This window comes from Macrobrachium nipponense, chromosome 5 (genome assembly GCF_015104395.2).
Source record: "Macrobrachium nipponense isolate FS-2020 chromosome 5, ASM1510439v2, whole genome shotgun sequence".
Lineage (NCBI taxonomy): Eukaryota > Metazoa > Arthropoda > Malacostraca > Decapoda > Palaemonidae > Macrobrachium > Macrobrachium nipponense.
Genome location: NC_061107.1, coordinates 89,440,358 through 89,456,003, shown reverse-complemented (window position 1 = coordinate 89,456,003; position 15,646 = coordinate 89,440,358). Strand labels below are relative to the sequence as shown.

Here is a 15,646-nt window from a genome sequence, read left to right as displayed (position 1 = left end):
AAGCTATTACTGTGTTGAATGTTGGAGATGAAAATATAATTTTTAAAAGGTTTAATATGTCCTTTGAACTTTTCTGACCTTCGTTTCAGTAAATCTAGCTAATAACTACGCGGCTGGTATTTCGGTATTTCTACAGAAGCAATCCGCGGTGGCCTAGACTATGGCAATTGACGTTTTCCTATGTTATTTTACTTACTGAACAAGAATTTAAAGTAATATTTATTCGGACAACTGTAATTAACCCCCAGGGCCAGTACTAAACACGGTTAAATACATTGGACGCCCCAATCCCTAGTAGATGTCATATCCGCAGTACGTTCATTGCAGTTCGTGTGGAACTATTCTTTAGAATTACCATGCAAGAAACGTAACCGCGGATACGACATCCACTAGGGATTGGGGCGTCCAATGTATTTCACAGTGTTTAGTACTGGCCCCTGGGGGTTAATTACAGTCGTCCGAATAAATATTACTTAAAATTCTTGTTAAGTAGGTAAAACTGCATAGAAAAACTGCAACCTTCATAGTCTGGGCCGCCGCGGATAGGTACCCTAGATCTACCGGCCCGCAACTTGTAGTTAACTAATGTAAACAACAAAATTGGCTAAGCTTTACCTTTTGGGTGGTTGACCAGGCCTGTGATTGGTGGAAAGGTAGTATTTTAGAATACCGCAGCATTCCGCATCGTTCGTCCCCTTGAATACGAAAGCTACCAGGAATTGGGGCGTCAAATATATTTCGCTGCGTTTAGTACGAGCCCCTGGGGGTTAATTAAAGTCGTCCAGATAAATATTTAAAATTCTTGTTCCGGAGGTTAAACTGCATAGATAAACTGCAACTGCCGTAGTCTAGGCCGCCGCGGAATAGTAATATAGATCTACCACTGCTTCTTCATCAAAAGCGCCAAAACTTTAGGAAAAAACAATTTCCAAGGTAAAAGTGTGCGCGGAGTTATTAGCAAGAATTACCGTTAAGGCAAAAAGTTATATAACCTAACTAAACATATGAAAAAATTACTAAAATAGTAATAAATTCTATTGTAACCTTTTACATAACCTAGCCTAGGGCATCACAGCCTGTCGTTAAATAGATCTACCTTGTTGACAAGTAGCAGCTAGGTATGTAAACTTCCCTTCTAGTATATTTTCAACCTCAAAACCTTATCCACAAATTTAGGCTCCATAACTGTGAGATCTACAGATAAGAGTGGCGGATCTAGTAGAAATCTTTCATGCGTTGGGGGGGGGGGGGGCGGGAGGGCTTACGATTATCATATAATCCTAGCTAGGTACAATAGCCTATGACAAATTTTTAATAAATTTTTATTTTTTAACAAACCGTCGGTCTTCATATATGGAGGTTATTCTAGCACCAGCTGGAAATCCGGTAAAATTAATAATAAATCCCCTGTGTAATCCAGGAACTATTGGCATCTGTGCTTGCTCAAGGGATTTGGGAGCTCCCTCAATTCCTTGCTAGATTTTCATTACCTTAATCCTGACTTTGCAGTCTACTGTAGTTCACAAACGACACAAGTGAATAATCCTCAATTAGGTATACCTACCGCAGTACCAACGACATTATGCATGCATTTTTATTTTGATAACTTCAGTATAGCCACTTACTTTTATCTGGCTGATTGAATCTCATAGTTGATTTCATACTATATATAAAAATCACGGACAATTTCTAACTTTGCCTTAGTCCTTTTATTTCTTTAATTGACAATTAGAAGACAAACTTAGGACAAAGGAGAGGAGGCCGATCTACTGCGGCAGCTACGCAACCATTGCTGCCAATTTAGTGGAGCTTTACACATACGCCGATGGATTTACAAACTGTTTCCATGAATACTAGTTGTGATAGTAATGCAATAATGATAAAATTGCTTTAATATGTATATATACTACAAATAGATATGCTAATTTCACTTATTTCCCCGGTTTTGTGTAAGTCTTATACCCAGTTTGGAGGGTAAACACATACCAATTGGCAATGCTGCAGAAGCGCAACGCAACAGCCAACAGGGATTCGTGAATCGCGAGTTTTGTCTTTGTGTAAAGCCCAATGCATATTACAGCTGTTGCCGGAAATAGACAGAACTTCCGATACCCGTCCCCTCACGGAAAATGAAATTTACGCTACAATTTTTACCTGTTGCTGATGATTTATCGGGATTGCTTATGCTGTCTGAGTGAAATAAATTTGATTTTACCAATTTTAAAAATACGTGTTAATGTCTTCCTAACAGATTTAACTGACAAAATAATAAACGTTTCAAGTGGATAACGCTGCATTGTTCGATGAATTTGCCCTAACCAGCATTTTTGTAACGAACGGTCCAAGAAAAAACATTTGCCGGGCTTGTATCCATATACCATAGAAGGGTTACCACTGACATGAGTCAAGTTAGAATTATGGGGCCCTTGCTCCCACCTCCATTACGACACGAAATATCCTTGATAATATGCTCATATGAATCTAACAGTATCATTCAAAGTTGACGTTGTGTCATACGAATCATAACCTTTCAACCACGCCCCTATAAATACCAGCAAATCTATTGATGAGGTCATCATTGCCTGTAAATTCATGACAGATGTCTGTATGTTCTCTCAGTGTATATGTAACTTAGTTATGAATATGTGAATATTAATAAGGTGTAAGACTTGGTATGATCATATCTAAAAATGAGTGAATTTGTTCATAACATAAAAAAAAAAAACGGCATTATTCAGGTCATAGACCTGTTGACCTTACAAGATGAGCACTGACTTGACATGACAGTGACATGTTAGCGGAAGCGAGTTGAGGATCATTATATCGGCCCTTCCAATTTATTTGTTAAATGTAGCTACACCATGATCCTACCAGACTAAGGTTGGGGTACAATGCAGGTCTTCCACGATTGCAAGGCTGCTTTAACCTGCGTCTGAACCAAAGTTACCTAAATTCACGTTGATTAAATTTACCCTGAACTTTCTAAAGAATCATCAAGTGTATATATAGATATAATTATATTAGGAATGGAATCATGTTGATGTGGTAAACACAGCACTTAATAACCATCTCGTTTAATAATAGGCTTAAGATGTGCCAAGGCACGTAGCAATGACGCTTTAATTTCATTGTCCTAACCAGACCAGCAAATATGAACAAAGATTAATTAAGGAAAGACAGAAATTCTGTTGATTTTCTTAAAACGAAATTCGGTATCGTAAATTTATATTTCCATAAAGTTGGTACTACAAAAGGATGAATAAAGTGGGTCTACAAAAGGATGCTCACGTTTAGTAGGCTATTAATACGAGAATACTGGTTAACTTCGCAAGTTACATGAAAGCGCAAACTATCGTGGTTGATACGAGAAATATTTGCACGGTTATCAGAAAAACGAAATATTAAGAGGAAGAAATTAACTTAGCAATCTGACCCCCGCCCCATTCCGGCCCCCCCTCAAAATTAAAATAAAATAAAAAACGAAATAAGACGCATACAGAACTACTGACTGGATATCGTACATCATGCAACCACACCTTCCACACTCATTTGAAAAAATATTCACAACACTGCCTGTGCAGTCAAACTGAATGAAAAGAATAATTTTTTTTTTTTTTTTTTTTTTTTAGATAAATGAGAACTACAAACTCTGCTACCTACTTCCCACTTTTGCTTGCAAATCCTGAGCGCTGCGAAGTATTGTCGGAAGAAGAAGAAAAAAAAAACGGATCCAGAGTTTTCGCGACACACATGTTAATAATACTGATTTGAACGAGAGGGAGGGGACGCCGTAGATTTATTTCTTTTTTTTATATATGCACTACCCATATATAATTGTGGATTTCTTTCTTCCACAACAACAATAATATAATATAATATAATATAATAATACTGGGAGATGAAAGCAGTTAGAAGCGAAGGAAAGCTGCTAGGTAACTCCGGATTACCTTGGATTTTCCACATTTTTCCTCTCCCCTGAACTTGACCTCAAGTACGTTGTGATTACCCTAAATTGGGTATTTTACCCTAAAGTGGAAGCACTGGTACTACAATGATGTACGTTACACGAAAGGTGTTAAAGAGATGCAAGTTTATTGGAAATACCCAAATGTCTGTGATTTCTATTTATCGTTATGCTTGCTTAATGTAAAATTGTTTTATATTTTAATAGATACCTAAGTAAGAAATAAATATAATTGAGGTTAATGATGCACTCTTATAGGCAATACTTACCAGAGATGTAACCAGAGATATTCCCGGAGAACTGAAAGTTCGCTTCGTAGGCCTCAATAAAACATAAAACCCAAATGCAAAGGCCACCAGTACACATGCGTACATCGCAAGGAATTTGAGTACATTTTTGGCAACAGTTGAAAACATCACAATATAAACGCCACAGCTTGGGAACTGTCCTGTGAAGAGCATAAGTCTCACCCAAGCCAGTATTATAGCGATTGCCCCAACCTTTTGTTGCCACATAGCTAAGCAACATGTTGGTATCGCATCTTGTTCTTCTGGGAAGATATTCACCAAGAGTTGCGGAACACACACCACCAACGACGCATCGAAGAGGTTTCCAACATTTTTTATATATAACATAGGATTCTGTAATACTTGGACAATTTCCCTTAAAGTCAGTATCCCATAAAATATCACTAAGCACCACCAGGTGAATCCTACTAAACCAGATTCTTTTCCAGCCCACCAACACTCCTGAGTAACGTTGCCGGCGCTTGAGTGGTTTCCGTGGATTTCTGCCGAGTACGTTGAGGTGGGACAGTTTTTGGACGAGAGCAGAAAGCCTGTAAGACTCATCACAAACAAAAGATAATATATCACATTTGCTAGGAAGTATTTACGAACTTTGCACCATTTAAGGTGCAGGAATGTATTGCAGAGAGGATGTCTTAATAGATTTTTTCTCCCTGCCCAAAGGATGTAATGCAGCATGGCAACCTCTCTGTCTTTTAGCAAAGGGGAAGGTAATTCCGACTGTGGATTTAAAGGCGACTGGCGGTGAATTTCACGGAGCTGTTTGGCATCTACTGTGAGAGGTCCAAAGTCAAAATCTATACGAAGATGAGGGGAGTCCCGAACAGACGTGTTAGAGTAAACTGATCTGTTCAGGGCAACAGGTACCAGGGAAGGGAAGCTTTCCACCATCCTCCACATTGCAAAGCCATCTTGTATACAGCTACCTTTGGCAACTAACAGCTCCACAGCATGTTGCACATAGTCTCTTGCATTAGGCCTGCCCCACCACATAGTTCGGAGCAATGCAAGTGAAAGGGCATTATAACCATCGTCATTTTTTGCTGACACGGATGCCCCCTGCGACAGCAGTAATTCTAAACATGCCCCATCAAACTCATCGTTAACATAATTCACTTGCCTGGCTGCAACCAAGTGCATCGGTGTGTGCCCTTGGGCGTCCCTCGCATCAACTGTGCAACCTAATTGTATGAGAACCTTAACAGCCTCTAAGGATCTTCCTCCAACAACAGCACAGTGCAACGGTGTGCGACCTTCATTTTCTTTCATATTTAATGTCGGTGTATTTTTCGGACCTACAAGAGCTTTGATTAAGTTGGGACTTCCTGCAGTAGCAGCATTGTGGAGGGGGATACGCCCTTCTCTGTCTCGCCTTCCACGTAACGCTCCTGCTCTGAGCAGCGTTTCAACTACACTCACGATTCCTCTGTCACTGGGATCTTGAGTGGCAGCTCTGGCTGCATAATGCAGTGGAGTGCGAGAATGATCATCCATGGGATCTGGAGATGCACCGTGGGACAGGAGTAATTTGACAAGTGATATTTGTCCGCCTGCAGCGGCCATGTGAAGAGGAGTAACCCCGTTTCCATCGGCAATAGCCACATTAGCTCCTCGGCCAAGTAATTCAACCACAGCCTCCAGGAAATCATGCTTCACTGCATAGATGAGCGGCGTTCTGTTCCCTTTTGCCGCTTCACGGTGATTGACCGGTAAGCCTCTAGCCAACTGAGTTCGAACCCCAATTAAATTCTGGATTTTAAGGGCTTCCAGCAGCAAAGAAAATCTTGAGTCTGGCTGTGGACCACGTAGGACGGGGGTTTCTTGTGGTGCATTTTCCAAGGAGTCACTACGGGTAAAGATTATTTTTCGATGAATCATGATAACAAGTGTTGATCTATTAGTTTTCTATTGCAGATGTAAAATTCACAATAGCATCCTAAGTACAAAACAATATCTTTCTTGGATAAGGCAATGTTTTACACTTGCAGTTCTTTAAGTATGTCATACTTTTATCTCAAGATCTTCAACTAACGTAACTTCAACCAGAATTAGGTGCACTTTTCGTATAGCTTCCTTTCCTTTTTCTTGTAGGAGGTAGGTGTGTCGGAATCTGAAAGAAGAAAAAATAATTATAGATACCTTTATGAAGAAAATTTTGTAAACACAAGTCATAAATATCCCAATATATTCAAATTCTAGAGAAACTTTACAGTAAATCTCATTATAATTCCGTTCAGTTATATGCATTTCAAAATGCGTAGTTATGTTACTTGTGGCGACCATTTTTTTATATCCAGATTTTGTACCATTAATTTCAATCTGGTCACATTAAATAAGATTTCTGTCCAATTCTTGTAAACAGGTTATTCAGCATTTGATTGCATTCTGTAAAAGACAATTTTTCTAGTTCTTAAGTCGCGTGAAAATATTTTCCATTCCACATCAATTTTAGATCAAACTTATACAAGTAACTTTAGTTCAGTTTGAACAATCATCCTTGACTGAAATCAGGATACGAAAGAAAGGCGACAGTCTTTTGGGAAAAGTGACAAATAATGGTGTCGAAATGGCCGTAATGACAGAACTTCTACATCTGAAGTATATCTGTATAATTGAAAAGTTAATCAGATACTATTACAACCGTATTCTGACGTATCCATGTTTACCTCGATAAAAGTAGTCATTCACAAAACGTTTTGACAACCTTTCTCTATACCCCACCTCTCTCTCTCTCTCTCTCTCACACAGACTGGTAAGTTTTCATCGTAAGACCCATTTTACACATTATTTCTTTGATATTCTCGCCCTAAGCAGATTCCAAACACTGTAGTACTGCAATTCCTGCCACGCTAAGATCTCTTCCTTCCATCCCGGTCAGTGATTATCAATTAGCCCTGTACATCATCACTATCAGCCACTTCAAAGAGTGACTTATGCCCTGAGTTCAACTACTTGACGGAGAATACTTGAAAGACAGACAGACTTTCGCCGTAAGGAAACTCACAACCCCATTCTGCCCTAACCAAGGGAACCTTTGGCCCTCCTACCAAGGGATCCTTCTAGCCCTAACAAGAATCTTATTTCTTGGGGCAGCGGGTACTTATTTAATATTCACGTCACGGAAAGCAGGTTAACTTTGCAGACTTTACTCTTACTATTTAATGAAATATATAAATAAATGAAAAAAACGTCGTGGGGGCGGGTGGCATCTAGGAAACAGATTATCGAAGTTAGCCGTTACGAGAAAAATACACTGGCTAAAAATTGCAATATATTTCGATATAACGTGGAATTAGCGTGAAGTGCATTAAAAAAAAATTGGTTATCCTTCGATTTGTGTGTGTATATATATTATATATATATATATATATATATATATATATATATATATATATATATATATATGTATATAACCAATATTAATTATATTATATTATATATATATATATATATATATATATATAATTAGTCTGTTGGTTTATTTACCTTTATTAACTAGCAAGGTTCTTAGGTATTCACTATACTTACTGGGTATCTGTCTGTATGACTCTCTTTTATATACTGGCAACCTATTGTGGCAGTTTTGCTCAATTGGTTAATGACCTTTCTTGCTTGTTCCATGAGATTGTGTGCACGTTTTGAGAAATAATAATAATAATAATAATAATAATAATAATAATATAATAATAATAATAATAAGAGCATCAAGGAAAAAGATACCCTAATCCAGACTGTAAGGATTGTATCTGGGGACATCAGGATGGAGTTTGGAATAGAAAAATGTGCCTTAGTCAACATACAAAAGGGCAAAGTAACAAGGAGTGAAGGGATAAAGCTACCAGATGGGAACAACATCAAACCCAGATGAGACGGGATACAAATACCTGGGAATAATGGAAGGAGGGGATATAAAACACCAAGAGATGAAGGACACGATCAGGAACGAATATATGCAGAGACTTAAGGCGATACTCAAGTCAAAACTCAACGCCGGAAATATGATAAAAGCCATAAACATATGGGCGGGCAGTGCCAGTAATCAGATACAGGGCAGGAATAGTGGAATGGACGAAGGCAGAACTTAGCAGCATAGACCAGAAAACGAGGAAACATATGACAATACACAAAGCACTACACCCAAGAGCAAATACGGACAGACTATGCATAACACGAAAGGAAGGAGGGAGGGGACTACTAAGCATAGAGGACTGTGTCAACATCGAGAACAGAGCACTGGGGCAATATATGAAAACCAGTGAAGACGAGTGGCTCAAGAGTGCATGGGAAGAAGGACTGATAAAAGTAGACGAAGACCCAAAAATATACAGAGACAGGAGAATGACAAGCAGAACAGAGGAATAGTACAACAAACCAATGCACGGACAATACATGAGACAGTCTAAAGAACTAGCCAGCGATGACACATGGCAATGGCTACTGAGGGGAGAGCTCAAGAACGAAACTGAAGGAATGATAACAGCGGCACAAGATCAGGCCCCAAGAACTAGATATGTTCTAAGAACGATAGATTGAAAAAACATCTCTCCCATATGTAGGAAGTGCAATACGAAAAATGAAACCATAAACCACATAGCAAGCGAATGTCCGGCACTTGCACAGAATCAGTGCAAAAAGAGGCATGATTCAGTAGCAAAAGCCCTCCACTGGAGCCTGTGCAAGAAACACCAGTTACCTTGCAGTAATAAGTGGTACGAGTACCAACCTGAAAGAGTGATAGAAAAAGATCTGGCAAAGATCCTCTGGGACTATGGTATCAGAACAGATAGGGTGATACATGCAAATAGACCATACGTGACGTTGATTGACAAAATCAAGAAGAAAGTATCACTCATTGATGTCGCAATACCATGGGACACCAGAGTTGAAGAGAAAGAAAGGGAAAACCTGAAAATAGAAATAAGAAGGACATGGGATATGACAGTGGAAATTGTACCCATAATTATAGGAACACTAGGCACGATCCCAAGATCCCTGTAAAAGAATCTGGAAAAACTAGAGGCTGAAGTAGCTCCAGGAGTCATGCAGAAGAGTGTGATCCTATAAACGGCGCACATAGTAAGAAAAGTGATGGACTCTTAAAAAAAAAAAAAAAAAAAAAAAAAAAAAAAAAAAAAATATATATATATATATATATATATATATATTATATATATATATATATATATATATATATATATATATATATATAATATATATATATAGGAGAAACCAGGAAGTTCAAAATGCTAGACCTACTCCTAAAATGTTAATTTGTTTTTTATTTCAGCTAATTTGCATAATCTCAGTTGCTAAAAAGCTTTACACTGGCCCGCATCAGCCCCATTTGCAGTAATATTATTCCTCTGTCTAGCGAGATCGTTCTAGTTCCTTTCAAGGTAAAATTACATCTAAAAATGTTTGTTTAAGTCAGGAACCTTCACGGTAGCACAAAGCCTTGTCAAATTGTAAATCAAAGATCAGTAAGAAACCACGAAAAGCGGGAACATTAAATACATTTTTTAGGAAGTGAAAGCATGTGAAGTAGAGGCAAGAATTTTTCTTCAATGTAAATGTGTCTGATACAATTCTGGAATTATTATACAAGGTAGTATTCTTCTTAGCGAGTGACTGCATGGAGTTTTCCTCTTCTTCTAAAAAACACTGCATATATATTATATATATAGATAATATATATATATATATATATATAATATATATATATATATATATATATATGCAGTGTTTTTTAGAAGAAGAGGAAAACTCCATGCAGTCACTCGCTAAGTAGAATACTACCTTGTATAATAATTCAGAATTGTATCGACACATTTACATTGAAGAAAAATTCTTGCCTCTACTTCACATGCTTTTCACTTCCTAAAAAATGTATTTCATGTTCCCGCTTTTTCGTGGTTTCTTACTGATCTTTGATTTACAATTTGACAAGGCTTTGCGCTACCGTGAAGGTTCCTGACTTAAACAACATTTTTAGATGTAATTTTACCTTGAAAGGAACTAGAACGATCTCGCTAGACAGAGGAATAATATTAGTGCAAATGGGGCTGATGCGGGCCAGTGTAAAGCTTTTTAGCAACTGAGATTATGCAAATTAGCTAAATAAAAACAAATTAACATTTTAGGAGTAGGTCTAGCATTTTGAACTTCCTGGTTTCTCCTACAGACGAGTTAGGAGTGACCTGAGCTTACCCCAGAATGTTTCGCTAATTAAGGAGATCGATGGAAAAGTGGAAGGGAGCCAGAAACCCAAATTAAGCACAGGAAACCAATTCATGAATTCCTCGAGATCTCGGAAGAATTCTGGAAATGGGGAAGGGAGCAGATTATCTGATGTCAATAAACAATATCAGAGCAAGAGGGATTAGAGAAAAAGGCTAGAAAAAGCCATTAACAGGAGGCTTGGCTAACTAAGACATGCCAGACTCTTTAACAGATTATAGAAATGTCAAGAGAGTAGTAATTATGAAAATGCAATAAATCAGCTAAATTGTGTGTGTGTTATCTACACATATACACGCATATATACACATACGCTAGAAATACACATCCCTCACTCCTCAATGGGTATATATATATATATATATATATATATATATATATATATATTATATATATGTATATATATATATATATATATATATATATATATATATATATATATATATAAAACAGGCAGTATCGCACGAACCCTTAATCCACTAACCTACATAGAAAATACCCTCTGTAGGAGAAAGGCTTCAATATTGGCGTACTACGTACTACAGTTGTTGGCGGTTCAAGGAATTGACCCTGTGTGGTTGAATGGTTCTGACGTCACGTGAAAAATTCATTATGCCCCTGGTCGTCTAAACATTGAATTAGATACCCAGTGTTTAGTCACCTGCGCTACTATGAGATTAGGGTCTCTGTAACACGGTTTTTTGGACTTTGCTCCTTGTCAAAGCATCGGATGTAGCTGAAAGTTGACATATGTATATTTTACAACCACACACAAATTTTTTCAGCATTATTTCAATAACCTAAACCCGATAGTTTTATTTTTATAGAGTAAAAATGCTCTAGCCGACGCCATGGCCAATGATTACGAGCCAAGAGTCGAAAAACATTCATTACGTAACCAAGGTAAACACCTTTTTACGAAATGTTGCCCCGCCCATCCACCAGACAAAAACTCCATCGGCTCTGAAACCCAAAGACTTTATGAATGGCGGAACGATACATAGATGTGGGTGGGGTATCAGTGCTAGCGTAGTATACTACTGTAGCAGTAGTGCCGCAACAGTATAGCAGTAATATACATGAATTAAACGTTTAGGCCAACTGCTGGGATCCTTGAGGATCATTTAGCACTTCTTACAACTACTCGAGAAATTAGTTTTTATAGCCAGAAGTTAAATTTTCTAATCCAACAATGCCCATGATAGCCTTCAGTGTTATCCTGAATTATAACGAGGCGAAAGTGGGTGGAGCCTCATGAAGTCACCATTCTGACGATAATTATTGGTGAAGGTTTAAAGCCAATATACGGTACCGGCTATTTTTTCTTTCAGTAAATAGGTAGATAGCCAATAAATAAAAATTGCTTGACATTGGATATAGCAGTTATCAAATCAAGCTTGTCTACTATGTTTTTGAAAATTACCAACTATTCCCTACATCTTGTCAATCTGATTGTGACCAATAAAGTAGACTGTAATTTCTTAGGAAACCTATTTTGGGAGTTAGACTAATAATCGAAGTGTTTTTTGTATTAACATATTTTGTTGGTTTGTTCATTATGACAATTAATCAAGTGGAGAGGTTCCAGAGTTCATAAAAAAGGTGTACTACTTTGCTTGTATTTAAATTTGTATGTCATTGTTGCCAGAGGTTTAGGCTTCGTTACGTATAGCCAATCATCCATCGAGAAAGAGGAAAGAAATGCTGTCATAAGTTACGTAACGAGTGCGTTCGAAACCTTTTCTCTGAGTAAGTTAGCCCGTCTTCAAAAAAAAAGTCACTTTTACATTATAAGTACCAAATTTATTCAACCTACGTAATGCAGAATACAGTCAAAATTTATGTGTAGATATAATGTGTATTCTGATTAAGCGTTATATTTATGAAATGCATAGATAAAAAGTTATTGCGAAAAAAACCGTGTTACAAAGGCCCTGAATCTCATAGTAGATCGCAGCCAGGGTTAAAAAAGGGCGTGGGGCTAGCAAATTCATCCCAAAACATTTGTAGAATACAGGATAGTCCATACTCTGGAGTCATCCTCTCTACAGGAAAAGCATGGTGTACACACACACACAGATATGTATATGTGCGTGTACCATGATTTGTGGAACAAGGCAATCTATTAATAATTATGAATGCATCTGCCGACGGCCTCATTAACATAACTGAAAGCCAAACCACACTACAGAGAACTCTGTTTGTATACAATAGCTGGGAACACTCCCACACTGGCTATAGCATGGCATCAACAGCGGCGCAACTTTGGCCAGCAATGCCAATCGAGAATAAGGCCTCGAAATTTAAGAGCTGCGTTCGACAGGAAATATTTTTAGCACCTCAGTGCCGTGGTCGATATGGTGTTGACGTGCTACCTCGGTGGTCGCGAGTTCGATTCCCGGGCGTTCCATTGAGGAGTGAGGGATGTGTATTTCTAGCGATAGAAGTTCACTCTCGACGTGGTTCGGAAGTCACGTAAAGCCGTTGGTCCCGTTGCTGAATAACCACTGGTTCCATGCAACGTAAAAACCATACAAACAAACAAGACATCAATTTTTATTTTTTTATATTCCAAGTTATAATATCGCGTAAGCCTAATTTTGACCCATATCATAGTATGTAACATTCCACTTTTAATTAACTTTTTCAGCTCCCAAATTATGAGAAGCGAAGTGTGGGCGATACTCGGTCAGCCTTTATCCAACAAAATAAAACGACTTGCCTCTCGCTTTTAACGTGATGGTAAACGGTTGGTTCCATCGCTGTTACTTAACTCTAATCCAAGTTGTCTTAGTACAGGATATTCTTTTATAAGAAACATTTCAAGTCTCGACATCTTATGAAGGGCAAGTGGCCACGGGCAGTTTACCACTTCAGATTTATAGTTCACTCAGGTACTTAGCTGGCTTTGTGTTGGGGTTTCAGTTTCCCGCGTCGGGCGATGACATAACTGCCGATGAATAAAGATCTTCTTTGGAAGAGAAAATAATGGAGATTTATAACAACCAACACTCTGTGTTATTGCTGTGCTGTTTTTATCGTTGATATTTGCTGTGCATCTTGACGTACCTACTCTAACATGGTGAATGACTGGGAGCGCGTCAAAATACAATACATAATTTTTCCTTCCAGTTTAAACGTCCATTATAGAGATGAATAAAATCTGACCCGTGATGAATTCTTATTATGTAAAAATGCACTGGTAACAATGTATTTTACAAGGTGCATGGAACATAGGCTGAAAATACATTTTCTAGGTATTTTTTTCAGCTTTATGAGACTGTCAAAAGGTGAACATTTTACCCGTAGAAAACTCGCTATAAAATTAGGTAGGCCACATTGGCAATAATATTTAAACTCACTGTTTCTCCCAACTTACAAAAGAAAATTGTCTTCTAACTATATTATAATGAACGAAACGATTTTTTTTCTATCCAAAGTGGACTTATGCAACGCGGTGGATTTGCGATGAAAAGTAGTCATGTATTAGGTTTTCGGATTAGAGAATCTAATAAAAAAAAGTGAAGGAAAGAAGTTGAGAATATGAAGAGCCAAATATTTTTATGTAATTTCTTGGATTCTTGATTTTTCCTCTCTCTCTTCCCACACACACACATGTATAAATAATAATAATAATAATAAAAACACCTTCTCTAACTGGCTGTGATTTCAGAGAGAGATATCATTGTCAAAAACACTCGAGCTTGGAATGAACTCCTCCAAAGATTCTTACCACTGAAACGTTGATACCTTTTGTGTACTACACGTCATTCACATTTCTCTTGCCAGCTTGTGACACTGATACTGATGCTGTCAGTATCAGTATCACAAGCCTCGCATTTTACACTCATTTTCTTTCATCACAATTTGAAGCCCCACCATAGAAACGTCGACACTCAATCCACGAAGATTCAGCTACGTAAATTAACAGAGAAAATGAGGCAGTCTTCATCTTTCGGTGGTTTACTCATGTCAGCAAAAAAGAAAAAAGAAAAAGGTATCTTGCAGAGTCTGTTGAAGAGGAAGCTTTAATTACCCATTTTGCATGCTTGTTTTCTTTCGCGTTTATTTTGTTTCGACAGCTGCTGCTTCTGTTCTCCGGATGATTTTCACCCCAAAATATTTAAAAGCCAACAAAAATGAGAACGTAATTTAGAAACTTATTTTCCTTTTTGGCTGTTCAAGAAAGAATGTTCAGGAAAGAACGTAATTGAGAAACTTAATTTCCTTTTCTCAGAAACTTATTTTCCTTTTTTTCTGTTCAAGAAAGAACGTAATTTAGAAACTTATTTTCCTTTTTTGCTGTTCAAGAAGAAGAAAAGGAGAGAGAGAGAGAGAGAGAGAGAGAGAGAGAGAGAGAGAGAGAGAGAGAGAGAGAGAGAACATTGTCAACCTTGTGATGGATCCTCAAATGCAAGAATTATTTCCTCATCTTTTACAGTACGTGAAATCAGCCTCAGATGTCTGATAGCTATGCCATGTATACATTTGGTAGAATGCTCTGCTTTCGGCTGAGGTGTTCTTCAAGTGTAGTTTTAACAGTAGTTTCAAGTTTAGTTTCAAGTGTAGCTTCAACTGTAGTTTCAATTGTAGTTTCAAATTTAGTTTCAACTGTAGTTTCAAGTTTAGCTTCAACTGTAGTTTCAATTGTAGTTTCAAATTTAGTTTCAATTGTAGTTTCAAGTGTAGTCTCAAATTTATAGTGTAGTTTCAATTGTAGTTTCAAGGGTAGTTTTAATCGTAGTTTCAACTGTAGTTTCAAGTTTAGTTTTCAAATGTAGTTTCAATTGTAGTTTCACACAGTGGAAACCGAAGTGAGTATATTTTTGATGTCTTAGAAATCACAACCTATAGAAGGAAAACGTCAGAATAAAGGATCCAAGACAGTATCAAAATGCCAGCTAACCAGTTAAATTCTACCAGGCTAACTCCCACAATGCCAATTAGAGACAGCGTTAAGAGACCCAGATCTTGAATATATAAACGGCATCTGATTGTTCATCTTCATTTCTTAACAAGACCTTTATTCGCTCCCTTTTCCGAAAAATCTCTGCGCATTCTTACTTATTTGTGAGTCTCAAGGGAAGTTGTTCTTGTTCAAACAAGTCATACCCCAAAAATAAATGTAATGTGCATT

At 37.6% G+C, this 15,646-nt stretch overlaps 1 protein-coding gene across 1 annotated transcript in view; it reads right to left on the bottom strand.

Moving 5' to 3' along the window:
• LOC135215486 (transient receptor potential channel pyrexia-like) overlaps positions 1-15,646 on the bottom strand; it is a 57,914-nt gene that overhangs the window by 16,965 nt on the left and 25,303 nt on the right. Inside the window, exon 2 of the mRNA XM_064250244.1 lies at positions 4,234-6,382. Within this exon, the coding sequence (XP_064106314.1) occupies positions 4,234-6,150 (1,917 nt within the window). The 5' untranslated portion in view covers positions 6,151-6,382. The remainder of the gene's footprint in view (positions 1-4,233; positions 6,383-15,646) is intronic.